General features: G+C 43.3%; 1 protein-coding gene across 1 annotated transcript in view; it reads right to left on the reverse strand.

Moving 5' to 3' along the window:
• The window catches only part of LOC126191548 (venom dipeptidyl peptidase 4-like), a 303,127-nt gene extending 291,901 nt beyond the window's left edge, over window positions 1-11,226 (reverse strand). Inside the window, exon 1 of the mRNA XM_049932457.1 lies at window positions 11,121-11,226. Coding sequence (XP_049788414.1) covers window positions 11,121-11,156 — 36 coding nt within the window. The 5' untranslated portion in view covers window positions 11,157-11,226. The remainder of the gene's footprint in view (window positions 1-11,120) is intronic.
• Between the last annotated feature and the right edge of the window lie 4,293 nt (window positions 11,227-15,519).

The following is a 15,519-nucleotide window of genomic DNA, read 5'->3' on the forward strand; positions in this document are numbered from 1 at the left end:
CTCACCTCCAACAACCCAACGCTACGGGCTGTTCACATCCAACTGCCCATCACTACACTGGCGAATAACTTCCGACAACGAGTCCAACCAGCCACAGAATTCACACAGGGCAGTCAGAGATTTTAATACAGAGCGCTACGTGGCGTTACCAACATAAAAACCTAAGTGCAGGTGGTATAGCACTTAGCAGCCGCATCAGTCAAACAAATCAGTTACAGCTTGCACTGTACGTGCTTGAGCATTGTCCTGCAAAATGATGGTCAGGTCCTGCAGAAAGTATCATCACTTCTGTATCTAAGCTGCTCGTAGTTTGTGTTCCAAAAATAAACAGCATAGAGACAGAAGTGATGACACTTTCTGCAGGACTTTGCCATTATTTTTTTTGCAGGAAAACGCTCAAGCACGTACAGTGCAAGCTGTTACTGATTTGCTTGACTGATGGGGCTGCTAAGTGCTATACCACCTACTGCACTCCCCTGACTTAAGCCCTCGTGAGTTCAACTCGATTTCAATACTGAAGGAAACACTTCACGTCATTCGCTTCAGAACTGCTACAAATTCGTCGGGCAGTAGACCGCGCCGCTCGAACTGTCAACACAACTGGCACTGCTAAGAGTATCCTACGACTTCCACATCGCTTGCAAAAGGTTATACACAATGCTGGTGACTACTTTAAAGGTGAGTAAAACTTTGAAACACGTATCTATGCTGTACGATCTGTAAATAAATAGTTGCCACTATTAAAGTTCCAGCCCTAGTAATACACTTCACAAAATGGACATCGTCGACAATAAAGAAATTTTCAAAACAAACCATTAACTAGTACCATGAACGCCGAATGAAAAATGGTTCACGATAGTGAACACACAAAGGTTCGCACCATCAAGATCTAAGACAAACTCCTTGGCAGTTACAAACCGTGCAGGATGCTCAGCTAGGTATCCACTGTTAAATAATGCATACAGAATGATATTGGTGTAACGGGATCATGAGAACTGATGGAATGTAATGGCATGCAACCGAATGCATAACAGTTAGTCGTGGAGCTTATGGTGAAACTGGCTATGCTTTGAGGCGTAGTTGCAGATAGTGCGATAATATGCTTTATTGACACGGAAAATACAGACATCAATAGGCTGAATTTGTGGTATGAATTGCGCGCTTTTCCGGAGGGATAGCTTGCTCTAAATGAGTGTGATTTTTATACGCCGACCAGAAATCAAGCAAAAGAAAATTATTTTGACCTGATATATTGGCCAAAATCAATGCTCATACCACAGTTGCAGTTCTCTTACGCCTATTTTCCCACTCTTGCTTGCTCTGTAGTAAATATTCACTGCAGCCCTTGCAAAATTACGCACACGAGAAAGAATAATAGGGGACAGAGCACCTCAAACTTCTCGCAGCACAATAAATAATTTTCTAGCCAATTTAGCACAGAGATTAACAGTCAGTATAATTGTATATGATGCTAATTGATCACGATACAACTCTCTAAGTCCAGTATTGCTTTGAAATGCATTTCTTCTTCAAATCCCGGTTGGTCGGAGTTGTAAACAGATTCCTTACTAAACGATGGAATAATTTTGTTTATCTTATCTACAAATTTTGTTGGCGTTTCAGCAGTCTGCTGTGCATCGTCAACCTGACGCTTTGTTTGAAATTTAGTTATCTTACATCTTTCAATTCTGTAGCATTGTTTGAAGTTGCGCAACCACACACTGCTCTCCTTGAAATCATTGTAATACACAGCGCGCGCCGGGTTTGCTGTGCATAACGTCGAAGACCACTATCATGCACGTTTTGTAAACTGTATCAAGCATCCTTGAAACGCCCAAGCACCAGTTTTTGTAACAAGTGCGTCTTGTCCTCCCCTGAATATTCATAGTTTTTCTTATGCCCTACACGGTCATACCGCTGCAGACTTATTCAGAATCTGTTGATAATTTATTTTTTGCTATGCTGCGGACGATCTTCCATGTACGTAATTATATTTATTATCCGCACGTTCGACAGCGATTGTCCTTTACTACGTTTCACAGGAAACGAGATTTGTGGCTTTCTGTCCGACGGAATGATGAATTGGAGAGCTCGACACCTGTTTCAGTATCACTTTCACTTGTTAAGCGCGTATCGTCATCATTGTACTCCTTATGTACATTGCCCGCACAGTGAAGCGTGTACGACACCACACATTCCACTGATTCATCTTGCACAAACGCTAATATTACATCTGCCACATTTTTCTGACTCTGCAAGATTTCTTGGGTTCCTTTCCGATGAAATTTCAGCTTCGGCAACTGTTGTTGTAGATACAATGCAATGTTTGCTTTGTTTACCGTTGCCATTTTTCTGCTTTGTATCAACGCCACTAGCACTGTAGCACTGTTGTTACTCGTCTACTAAACAGTTCGATGACGCTTCCTACGCTCATATGGTGTTCAACATTGGATACTTCCTGCCCCTCCCCCCGTGGCCGTTGGCATCCAGAGTTGTGGTTCCATGGCAGACAAGATGTGGGGCGTCGAATGCCGTGGACATCACTGGCCTTTTGCAACCTCGCACTCGAAGGGTTTGCTTGTGAGAAAAGGTGATTATAGTTTTCTGGAAAACTTGAATCTGTTATTATTTTGATTTCAAGCACACTTTCTTTCTGGTGGTACTTTCGGAAGGGTGCTTGTACATTAATCACCTTTGCTATGTGAGTGTTCAAGAGGTGCTATTAATGCTACGTAATACACTTAATTTATACTTACGACCATTCTTAAAATAAATTCATTAGTCGTTAACTTGTGTGTGGCTGAGTAATACTTTTACTCGTGTGAGTCTGATCCTTTAATGTTGCACGGTTCATGTTTCTTATTTGAATTGTAAGTGGGCTGTTTAGGTTTTTATGTTGGTGACGCCGCGTAGCGCTCTGTATGAAAATCACTGACTGTGCTGTGAGCAGTCTGTGGCTGGTTGGGCTCATTGTTGGAATATTCGCTAGTGGAGTGTTGTTGGGCAGCTGGATGTGAACAGCGCGTAGCGTTGGGCTGATGGAGGTGAGCCGCCTGCAATGGTGGATGTGGGGAGACAGACGCCAGAGTTTTGAAATGTTAATATAAGAGGACGATTTGGATATGTGTTCGTCAGAAAAGGAAATTTGTCAAAATAAATGTCAAAAATTTATAAATATGTTATGACTTTTGAACACTGTTAAGGTAAATACATTGTTTGTTCTCTATCAAAATCTTTCATTTGCTAACTATATGCCTATCAGTAGTTAGTGCCTTCAGTAGTTAGGATCTTTTATTTAGCTGGCAGTATTGGCGCTCGCTGTATTGCAGTAGTTCGAGTAACAAAGATTTTTGTGAGGTAAGTGATTCATGAAGGATATAGGTTATTGTTAGTCAGGGCTATTCTTTTGTAGGGATTACTGAAAGTCAGATTGCGTTGCGCAAAAATATTGTGTGTCAGTTTAGCAATGATCAGAATCACTAAAGAGAAAACTGAATGAGTACGTTCAGTTTTACTCAGCTGTTTCTGTATCAAATAACGTAGTTTACCAGCACAGTCTTTCTTTAGATTCGAAGGGGAGGTTTCAGAATTATTCTAAAAGTGTGCACAATATTGAGTTGTTTCAATCTTTTTAAATTTTCACTAACCATTGTATATACAATAAATACCCGGTGGTTTTACATGAGACGGAGAACATCATTGAAACCTTTCATTGGCAGGCGAAAAGACGGAGATCGATAGCGAAATCCTAGTATACTGTCCGTACAGTAAATAAGTAACCATCTGGAGCGACCTAAGTCAATGTTCAGATGAAACAAATTGTAGGAAAACGAGACGCCAGACTGAGATTCACCCAAAGAATGCTACGGAAATGTAATTCAGCCACGAAAGATGTGGCTTACAGAATACTTGTTCGATTGATTATTGAGTATTACTCATCAGTCTGAGATCCTTACCGGGTTGGACTAATAAAGGAAATTGATGAAATCTAACAAAGGACGGGGTGTTTCTTGATGGGATCGTTTAGCAGGCGCCGACGTATTACGGAGACGTTCGTCAAACTCCATAAGGCAGACGCTACGGAACACTCGTTGTGTCAAGCAGAGACTTACTTTACGCTTCCATAGCCGAGTGGTCAGTGCGTGCGGCTGACTGCCATGCATGGGGCCCGGGTTCGAATCCCGGCCGGGTTGGAATTTAATCCACTCAGGGACTGGGTGCTGTGTTGCGCTCATCGTCGACGCGAAAATGACCGCAGCGCTGCCAACGAAAATGAGTTGCGCCAGACGGCGGGATTCCCCAGATAGGGTGCCCCGACCAGCAATGCCACACTATCATTTCATTTCATTTCATACTATTTAAATAGTATTTTCGAGGAAGAAATGACATCATATTATTTCCTCTCACACGTGATCGCGCAATGATCACAAGGAGAAAATTCGATGATTTGCAATGAATACAGAGCAATCATTCTTCCTACGCGCCTTGGAACGGGGAATGAGGAAACGATAGTGACATCAGAAGTGTATTCCGCCAAACATAGTAAAATGGCTTGCGGAGTATGGCTGTAGATGGTTCAAATGGCTCTGAGCACTATGGGACTCAACATCTTAGGTCATAAGTCCCCTAGAACTTAGAACTACTTAAACCTAACTAACCTAAGGACACCACACACACCCATGCCCGAGGCAGGATTCGAACCTGCGACCGTAGCAGTCCCGCGGTTCCGGACTGCAGCGCCAGAACCGCTAGACCACCGCGGCCGGCTATGGCTGTAGAAGTAAATGCGCAGCAGTGAATCTCTTCCACTTATATGGTTCGGTTGGTTGGTTGGTTGGTTTTAGGGAAGGAGACCAGACAGCGTGGTCATCGGTCTCATCGGATTAGGGAAGGATTGGGAAGGAAGTCGGCCGTGCCCTTTCAGAGGAACCATCCCGGCATTTGCCTGAAGTGATTTAGGGAAATCACGGAAAACCTAAATCAGGATGGCCGGACGCGGGATTGAACCGTCGTCCTCCCGAATGCGAGTCCAGTGTCTAACCTCTGCGCCACCCCGCTCGGTATATGGTTCCTGGATGTCAACACATAAAAATGTAACTTCAGTCTCTATATCTAAAAGGCAGTGTCCTGACTCACTGACTGACTCATCATAGCCCAGCCAAAACCACTAAGGACAGAAACTTGAAATTTGGGGAAGGTGTGGATCTTATATTGCAGGTGTCGTTTAAGAAGGGATTTTTCGAAATTCCAACCCTACGGGGGTGAAATATGGGATGAAGGGTTTTTTGAAAAAATGTCGCTTTAAGGCTATTTTTAAGTTAGGCCTACGAAAATTGGTATTTGGCTCTCGGTCAGAAATAAAGAAATACGTGTTTCAGCATTTTTTAGAAATTTAAACCTATTGCGGTGAAATAGTGGGTGAAAGCATTTTTTTTTAATATACGACTAGTAACGAACTGCTTAAGTATTTTTAAAGCTCCATCTATGAACATGGGTATTTGACTTCTCGGTTACAAATAAAAAAATACGCGTTCCAGTGTTTATGGGAATTCAGGTGAAATAGGGGATGAGATTTTTTATGAAAATATTTTATTATAAAAGCATTTTTAAAGCTAAATCTATGAGAATTTAAATTTGGTTTCTCAATTAGAAATAACCAAACACATGTTTCACTGATCTTGGGAATCCAACCCCAAGGGTGTGTAACGGGGAACGAAAGTATTTGTGAAATATTTCTTTATGCAAGCATTTTTGAAGCTACTATGAAAATTTTTATTTGGCGTCTCTGTAAGAAATAAAACATACGCCTGTCACTGCATTTGGAAATTCAACCCCTAAAGGGGGTGAAATGTTTTATAAAAATATTTCAGTGCTAAAACATTTCTGAAGCTAAATCTTTGGAAGTGGCTGTTTGGATACGCTTTTAGAGATGAAAAAAATAGTGTTTCACTGTTTTTAGAAATTCACTGGCTCATCATCGCCCAGGCCAAACCACTAGGGATTTTTAAAGGGGTTGTCCTAAACTCCACTCCAAAGGGGTGAAACAGGGGATGAGAAGCTTTTTAAAGAATGTTGCTATTAAACGAATTCCAGAGCCAGAACTACGAAGACTGGTATTTGGTTTCTCAGTCAGAAGTAAAAAAATACGTGTTTCAGCAATTTTTGGAAATTCAGTCACTAAGGACGTAAAATAGTGGGCGAAAAGATTGGAAATAAACAATTACCAAAGAACTACTGAAGTATTCTTAAGGCTAGGCGGCCACTGTGACCGAGCGGTTCTAGGCGCTTCAGTCCGGAGCCGTGCTGCTGCTACGGTCGCTGGTTCGAATCCTGCCTCGGGCATGGATGTGTGTGATGTCCTTAGGTTAATTAGGTTTAAGTAGTTCTAAGTCTAGGGGACTGATGACCTCAGATGTTAAGTCCCATAGTGCTTAGAGGCATTTAAACCTTTTTTCTTAAGGCTACATCTGTGGGGCTTGGTATTTGACTTCTTGGTTAGAAATAAAAAAATGTGTTTCAGGGATTCTGGGAATTCAACCTCTAAAGGAGTGTAACAGGGGATGGAAGTTTTTAAGTAAATATTTCGTTACATTACAAAAATTTTAAAGTTAAATTTATGAAAGCTGGTATTTCACTTCTCGGTTAGATATAAAGAAATATTTGTGAGGGGATGAAAGTTGCTATGGAAATAACTCCACAAGAGCGCAAACGGCATGTTTAACAAAAACTTTGGACTTCAGCTATCAGAATCGATTTTTGGTCAGAAGTACATTCGGAGAAAACCATTCTTATATGGCCTTAAGTAGCGTGAAAAGCTTAGAAGGTATTGCAATTTGTCAACAACATAAAAATTCGATGTAATAAAAACAAAAACAAAAATATCTACAGGCCATACACGAGCGAAACAGCGGGCGTTAAGCTAATTTCGTATAAATATTGCTAATCGTCCTTGGAAAATAATGGAATTAGTTTGATTTCATTGACCATAATCAATGTTTTAATCATTAATGCAATTAGTTCTTGACTAACATAGTGATTATTTAAATTTCCTTTATAGAGCGGTTTTCTTCATGCAGTTTTTGAAATTACTTGTGCTGGCTGTGTTTCATTGAAACAGGTAAACTAGAATACCGTTCTCATAGAAAATTCCTAGTTTCGGAAGAAAATATTTCCATTTCGGAAATGTTAATAACGACTTTAGGACTTCATTTTCGACGGTTAGGAATAGAGATAGCTGTATTGAGACGTAGTCATCCCTGTATTCAAGATCATCACCGTAAACTGTATCCACAGGTTTCAAATCAAGAAAGTGAAACAGAGACATCTGTTGAAACTTCCAAGCTGAGAGGCCGTGGTATAAAACTGTTTACAGATGGTTCGTCCCAACCTGCGGGAGACATCCTCAGAGGTGCAACTCTGATAACTTCAACATAGACGGGGGCGATACATTAGCAAATATTTTTACACATCGAGCGTGGCATTACAGCCAAGAATCGTTAACAGAAGCAAAACACTGGTCGTGATTATCATTGCACGGTAGACCAATCAGACGATAGAGTACGGTGCATTTCACACTGAGAACTCCCTAGGAGGAAATGTTTCACAGGATGGATGCCGCATTTGATGAATATTGACCACAAACTAATGTAACAACGAATATTTCGACAACTCCAAAGAGTTTTTCTGCAGTGTTCCACAGCTTTCAAAAATCTGAATATTCGTTCTCTATGGACAACATTATTTTTGGTACTGAATTTAGATCGGAGAGCGACTGCTGGTCGAAACAAGTGACCTATATTGCTGTTGTTTAAACAGGAAGTGTCTTGTTGCGCGTAGTGGCCCCGCTATCTTGTGATTATTCCTTACAAATCCGCAAGAAGGTTTACGTAAGTCCATAAACCAAGTGCGTTTCATATGCCAAATGTTACCTTAGTAAAGTCTCACTGCTTACCAAATAAAAGGATTCAACCATAAACCAGAGTTTGGCTGATTTCTTAACCCCAATTTTTATCGTTTTAAAAGTGAATTCCACTGATTTCGTGTCCAAAGTTTTTTCAGTGGATGGTTTGTGTGTCCACCACTTCACACCCTAAACTAAACAGCAATCTCTGTAGTGAGCGGTAGCAGTCGGTCACCAACAACAAAGGGAAGGCGATACATATCTCAGAAAGGAATACTGTTGTCGTGGTCTTCAGTCCAGTAACTGGTTTGATCTAGTCTGCTCGGCGCAAGTCTCGTCATCACTGTAACCCACATTCATTTAAACCTATTTACTACGGTCGAGCCTTTCTAATTACATATCGCACGCAAATACTGGTCTCATTGCAAATACACAGTCTTAGTTATTGATATTTTATAAGAGATTTTTAAAGATAGTTGAAATTAAGAAAACATTACTCAGTTAAATTTTTTGGAGAAAAATGAAAAATCAAATACTGTTTGTTTGAATATGCCCATTGTTTTGTAGGACAGATGTGATCTCACACGAACCAGAGTGATAAGCGTCGCAGAAACATGGTAAACATTAATTTTTATGGCGTCGAGCACACTGTACAAATTATGCATTTTTACAGTTGTCACCTTAACACTGAAATCTGAGCTCACAGAATTGATCTAGAACCAAGTTAAGGATATGTCGCGAGAAATAACAAGGCATTTAAACTGCCAAAGGTACTGGAACTAATGCACGAAGTTTTGTGACATGCCACTGCCGAACGATGGCGAAATGCAGAACAGCTCGCCATAAAAGAGGGGGAAGAAATGGGGAATTCTTGGTTGCTTGAGACTTCGTTGCCGATCGCCTCGTTATCAATGTAGCACTACCGAAATGTATTCCTCGGAGTCCGATATGGAAGGAGTTGAGAGATTACCAGACTACTGACTATAGTACGAGTACCTTTAGTGGCGTCAATATTTAACTGCATGGTGAAATCCCAGCAGTGCTGTTTTACTCCGCTCGTAGCTTATGCAGAAAAACTATCCTTGTTAAAGTCAGGAATTTTCATCACTATCGATTTTAATTACACTACTGGCCATTAAAATCCCTACATCAAGCAAAATGCAGATGATAAACGGGTATTCATTACACAAATATATTATACTAGAACTGGCATGTGATTACATTTTCACGCTATTTCGGTGCATAAATCCTGAGAAATCAGTACCCAGAACAACCACCTCTGGTCGTAATAACGGCCTTGATACGACTGGGCATTGAGTCAAACAGAGCTTGGATGGCATGTACAGGTACAGCTGCCTTTGCAGCTTCAACACGATACCACAGTTCATCAAGAGTAGTGGCTGGCGTATTGTGACGAGCCAATTGCTCGGCCACCACTGACCAGACGTTTTCAATTGGTGAGAGATCTGGAGAATGTGCTGGCCAGGGCAGCAGTCGAACATTTTCTGTATCCAGAAAGGCCCGTACAGGACCTGCAACATGCGGTCGTGCATTATCCTGCTGAAATGTAGGGTTTCGTAGGGATCGAATGAAGGGTAGAGCCACGGGTCGTAACACATCTGAAATGCAACGTCCACTGTTCAAAGTGCCGTCAATGCGAACAAGAGGTGACCGACACGTGTAACCAATAGCACCCCATACAATCACGCCGAGTGATACGCCAGTACGGCGATGACGAATACACGCTTCCAATGTGCGTTCACCGCGATGTCGTCAAACACGGATGTGACCATCATGATGCTGTAAACAGAACCTGGATTCATCCGAAAAATAGACGTTTTGTCATTCGTGCACCCAGGTTCATCGTTGAGTACACCATCGCAGGCGCTCCTGTCTGTGATGCAGCGTCAAGGGTAACCGCAGCCATGGTCTCCGATCTGATAGTCCATGCTGCTGCAAACGTCGTCGAACTGTTGATGCAGATGGTTGTTGTGTTGCAAACGTCCCCATATGTTGACTCAGGGATCGAGACGTGGCTGCACGATCCGTTACAGCCATGCGGATAAGATGCCTGTCATCTCGACTGCTAGTGATACGAAGCCGTTCGGATCCAGCGCGGCGTTCCGTATTACCCTCCTGAATCCACCGATTCCATATTCTGCTAACAGTCATTGGATCTCGATCAACGCGAGCAGCAATGTCGCGATACGATAAACCCCAATCGCGATAGGCTACAATCCGACCTTTATCAAAGTCGGAAACGTGATGGTACATATTTCTCCTCCTTACACGAGGCATCACAACAATGTTTCACCAGGCAACGCCGGTCAACTGCTGTTTGTGTATGAGAAATCGGTTGGAAACTTTCTTCATGTCAGCACGTTGTAGGTGTCGCCACCGGCGCCAACCTTGTGTGAATGCTCTGGAAAGCTAATCATTTGCATATCACAGCATCTTCTTCCTGTCGGTTAAATTTCGCGTCTGTAGCACGCCACCTTCGTGGTGTAGCAATTTTAATGGCCAGTAGTGTACAATACTATGTTAGCTATGATTAGGAGCATGTTATGTTTTCCATCAGATAACTTAAGAAGCGTCTCGCCTGAGTTTTACCATTATTTCTTTCTGTTTAAAAATTAAATGACATTTAAAGCTGCATTGTTCTGTGCTCGTCCCTTTGTACGGCCTTCCTGCAGTCGTTCATATCACTGCAGGTTAGGTGGTCCAGGTGGCTGGCCACTGCTGTAAAGTTTAATGCGCCAGTAACTGTTGTTGTCCCGAATTATCACTGAATCGATGTACGCATAAAGCACAGCATTAAACGTAACCTCATTATCGTACTGGACAGTACTCGACACAGTTTCGCTTACGCTCCACATGAAACGAAATCCGATGAGGCTCCAGCGAACGAGGAAGAATACATAGTATAATGTCTACATGAAGTTTATTCTTATGATGAACGGAGTATAGAGAAAGTTTTAAATGCAATGTAGAGTTGATAACAGCCGTAGACAGGTGTTTGAAAGACTTCCCAGAGTCACAGTTAAGGCACGGAATTTGCTCACTGGAAACCATTTGACCAGTTTCATTCACCGAAAAGAAAGCTCTGTGTATTTTTTTATCTTGAAAACAGTGTTTTACTGCCAGATGAGAATTGTGTTTGTGATTTAGGTAGGGATTAGGGGCCTGATAAATGAAGACGGTAGCTAATGCTGAGACTTACCACACGCACAAGGCCTACACTGCATCCCGCGAACATGTCTTGATGAAGACTGTGCGATGTCTTCACGCACAGGCGACTTTGGTGTCGTTCCACAGTTTCCAATGTTTCACACGCTCCTCCTCCCCTTGTCTCTGCTAACTGTGATTGGCGAGCTGGGAATCTTCTGCTGTGAAAGTCCTTACTCGGCAGCAGTTGCGTATTCTTCCTCCGCAGAAAGGAAGCGAGCGAGGGCGTGCTCACTATCTGCCGGGACAGACTGTCACGGCTTCCTCGAAATCCGAGGACGAAAATGATACCGAGTGGGGAACGCTGCTCTGCATGAGCAGGATCCCCATTTTGGTACAGAAGTGTACCTTCAGCATCTCGTTTTGGTTGTGTTGTTTCATTCTGTCATCGTGGTTGTAGTGCCGACTAGGTCTAGTTGTTATAGTTTTTTCAGTAACGTTTTGTACAAGATAGCTTTAGATCTGTTTTGACGTGACACACCTTTTAATGGCACCAGTATTATAAATTTATCTCATTTTTTTTCTTATGTTCAGCCACCCGAGATATCAAGCATTCGATATTATTTCCGTTTCTGCACATTGTAACAACTTATCCTACAATGGGGCCTGTTGTATCACTAGATGGAACCAGTTGTTACATAGGCTGATTGAGCCTCAAATATTTCCGGAACCGTTTAAGACGTCGTAATAATGTTTTCACCCAGATGACTAGTGAGTAAATCCTCACAAAATGACGTATTTTCTCTTTCGTAGCTATATACTAAGTACATAGATATTTGTGCCGACTTTACTTTTTCAAATGAAGAAATAACAAGTTCCACTGCTACTAAAACGTTTTAAAAGAGACGGATTTAACTGCATTTCACTTGTCAACCATAGGGAAACAAATTGCAGAATCTTCAGATCACAAAATGACTCGTTCGTAATACTGTGTGCTGCCTAAGCAGTAGGAAGACAATCATTTTGCAACACAGACCACATTCGGACACAGAGAATCTAGCAGAGGATTCCTGCAGGGATCAGTCTTGCTTCTCTAGTTATTCAGTCTCTATACTGCAGACGTTCAGGACGTGTTTGCCAGTGACATCCAAATATAATATACGCAGACCACATATGGATATATTCTGAAGTGAGTACTTTTCAGTCCTGTCATTTGAAAATGCACATCGCTCTCGTACGTGTGCACGGGTAGTGTACAGAAATTGGCTTCGAAACCTCTGACAGCAAGTCTACTCTTACGATCTTTACTCGCCACAGGATTCCACTTCCCTAAAATATGTAACTGGGACAACACAATTTTCCAATTGCGAAAACAGCACACTATCAAAAATGGTTCAAATGGCTCTAAGCACTATCAGACTTAACATCGGAGGTTATCAGTCCCCCAGACTTAGAACTACTTAAACCTAACTAACCTAAGGACAACACACACATTCATGCCCGAGGCAGGATTCGAACCTGCGACCGTAGCAGCATCGCGGTTCCGCACTGAAGCGTTTAGAACCGTTCGGCCACAGCGGCCGGCAGCACACTATCGTGGGATGATTATCGATGATATACTAATGTACGCTCATCATATCCGTCATATTATTACTAGACGTGAAAAAGCCTGCAATTCCATCAGAGCTACGACTGTAGTATGGTGGGGCACTGACCGGCGGACAGCGATAACTTTATACCGGTCCCTGACAAGGGCACATTTTGATTATGAGCACATGTGCTATGGATCAGTATCAGACAGCTTGCTCCAAAGACTCGACAGTATGCAATACAAAGACTTGCGTATAGTTCATGTCAGTCACCACTAACACATTACTAGCTAAAGCGAATCAACCAGCTTTAAAGCTGCGACGAATAGTAGTCCTCTGGAAAAAAATTCTTCTTGTGGCTCTCTTTCGACAAATATGGGCACAATGACGAAAAAATTCGGGTATTAACACACTACTGTGTGCGAAAGATCTTGCCCAAATACACTACTTCTAGCCGTCATGTCTCAATATATGGAGATCCAGGCCGTTAAGTCACAAGGTGTGGAAAAGTTCTCTTACGCCGCATTACAACAGGCCTTAACGAAATATCGCCTCTGCAGATTGATGGCAGGACCAGCTTAACGCGTCAAAACTCGGACCCAGTTAATGCAACGGCAATGAAATTGGTATCTCATTACCCCGATGCGTGCGTGGTGTGCACAGATGGGACCAAGTGACGGCAATGGTCGCGTTTGTTGGATAAGCTGAAGCAAACGACAAGGCATATCTACAAACTGGATCAACACTCCACAATTATGATAGCCGAGCTGATAGCCATTCTGGAAGCGCTGCTATTCGCATAGACGATCATAGAAGACATAATAGCCATAATTCCTGACAGTATGTCAGCCATACAACTGATTAGAACTCATCTTAATAGTTGTACGAACTCCATAGTTGCAGTAATTACTGACGTCTTGAATCGGGTGCAGAGGAACTATCACAAAGTATTATGGTATGGATGAAAGGCCATTTTGAGATACCTGGAAGCGAACATATACACTCATGCTCATAAATTAAGGATAATGCTGATACATGGCGAAAAAAAGCTCTGGTGGGCGGTTTGCGGGTTTATATCACCTACGGGTATGACCATGCGGTGCATTTGACCTGCGTTCGTCGCACGGTGGCGCTGGCAGCAGTCCACATATGCAGAGGTGTGTTGGTGCATGTCAGAGGTACGGTGCAGCGAGTAAGTGTGCAGACGTTTTCAGACGTGCTAATGGTGACTGTGTGTTGAAAATGGCTCAAAGAACACATAGTTATGTCGTTATGAGGGATAGAATACTACGACGACTGGAGGCTGGTCAAACAGCAGGTCGTAGCACGGGCCCTCCGTGTGCGACAAAGTTTGATCTCAAGATTATGGCAACGATTCCAACAGACAGGAAACGTCCAGGCGCTACAGTACGGGAGGTCCATAGTGTACAACACCACAAGAAGACCGATATTTCACCATCAGCGCCCGCAGACGGCCTCCGAGTACTGCAGGTAGCCTTTCTCGGGACCTTACTGCAGCCACTGGAACAGTTGTCTGCAGACATAGTCTACAGACGACTGAACAGACATGGTTTATTCGCCCAGAGACCTGGAAGGTGCATTCCACTGACCCCTGGTCACAGAAGAGCCCGTGAAGCCTGGTGTCAAGAACACAGTACATGGTCATTGGAACAGTGGTCCCAGGTTATGTTCACGGACGAGTCCAGGTATAGTCTGAACAGTGATTCTCGCCGAGTTTTCATCTGGCGTGAACCAGGAACCAGATACCAACCCCTTAATGTCCTTGAAAGGGACCTATATGGAGGTCATGGTTTGATTGTGTGAGGTGGGATATCATGGTTGGGGCACGTACACCCCTGCATGTCTTTTACAGAGGAACTGTAACAGGACAGGTATATCCGGACGTCATTTTGCAGTGGGTCCAACCTTCCTCCTGATGGATGATAACGCACGGCCCCACCGAGCTGCCATTCTGGAGGAGTACCTTGAAACAGAAGATATCAGGCGAATGGAGTGGCCTGCCTGTTCTCCAGACCTAAACCCCATCGAGCACGTCTGGGATGCTCTCGGTCGACGTATCGCTGCACGTCTTCAAACCCCTAGCACACTTTAGGAGCTCGGACAGGCACTGGTGCAAGAATGGGAGGCTATACCCCAACAGTTGTTCGACCACCTGATCCAGAGTATGCCAACCCGTTGTGCGGCCTGTGTACGTGTGCATCGTGAGCATATCCCATATTGATGTCGGGGTACATGCGCAGGAAACAGTGACGTTTTGTAGCACATGTGTTTCGTGACGGTTTTCTCAACTTATCACTAATACCGTGGACTTACAGATCTGTGTCGTGTGTGTTCCCTACGTCCCTATGGTATTAGCGCCAGTTTTGTATAGCGTCATGTTGTGTGGCTAGCGCCAGTTTTGTGTAGTGTCATGTTGTGTGGCATCACATTCTTCAATTATTCTTAATTTATGAGCATGATGTAGATTGAAGGGTGCCAGAATCGACCTGTCGCGCCAGGCCATTCTGTGCTGTCGACGGCGGCCGTGTGGGCCCGCGTTTCTCCGCAGTTAGTATGTACTATCGCGGGAGCAGGGGCCTTTTCCACCGCGGCCTAAAGCCATCGACACACGCTCATTGCTGTCGAACGTTGAGCGTGCCGAGCTCAACGTGCTGCTGAGCGCTCATCGAACGATGCGACTTGTGCACACGGTACGTGGGCCCAAACGTCATATACTCGATCGCAACGCGCTCCAGTGGTGGTATCTGTCTCGTAAATCACACTGTTTATGAATTGGACGGGCGTAAATGTCCTATATTGGCTCAATTAAAACGTACTTTCCTCCCTTGACCATGTGCTAGTCAG

This window comes from Schistocerca cancellata, chromosome 6, assembly GCF_023864275.1.
Source record: "Schistocerca cancellata isolate TAMUIC-IGC-003103 chromosome 6, iqSchCanc2.1, whole genome shotgun sequence".
Taxonomy (NCBI): domain Eukaryota; kingdom Metazoa; phylum Arthropoda; class Insecta; order Orthoptera; family Acrididae; genus Schistocerca; species Schistocerca cancellata.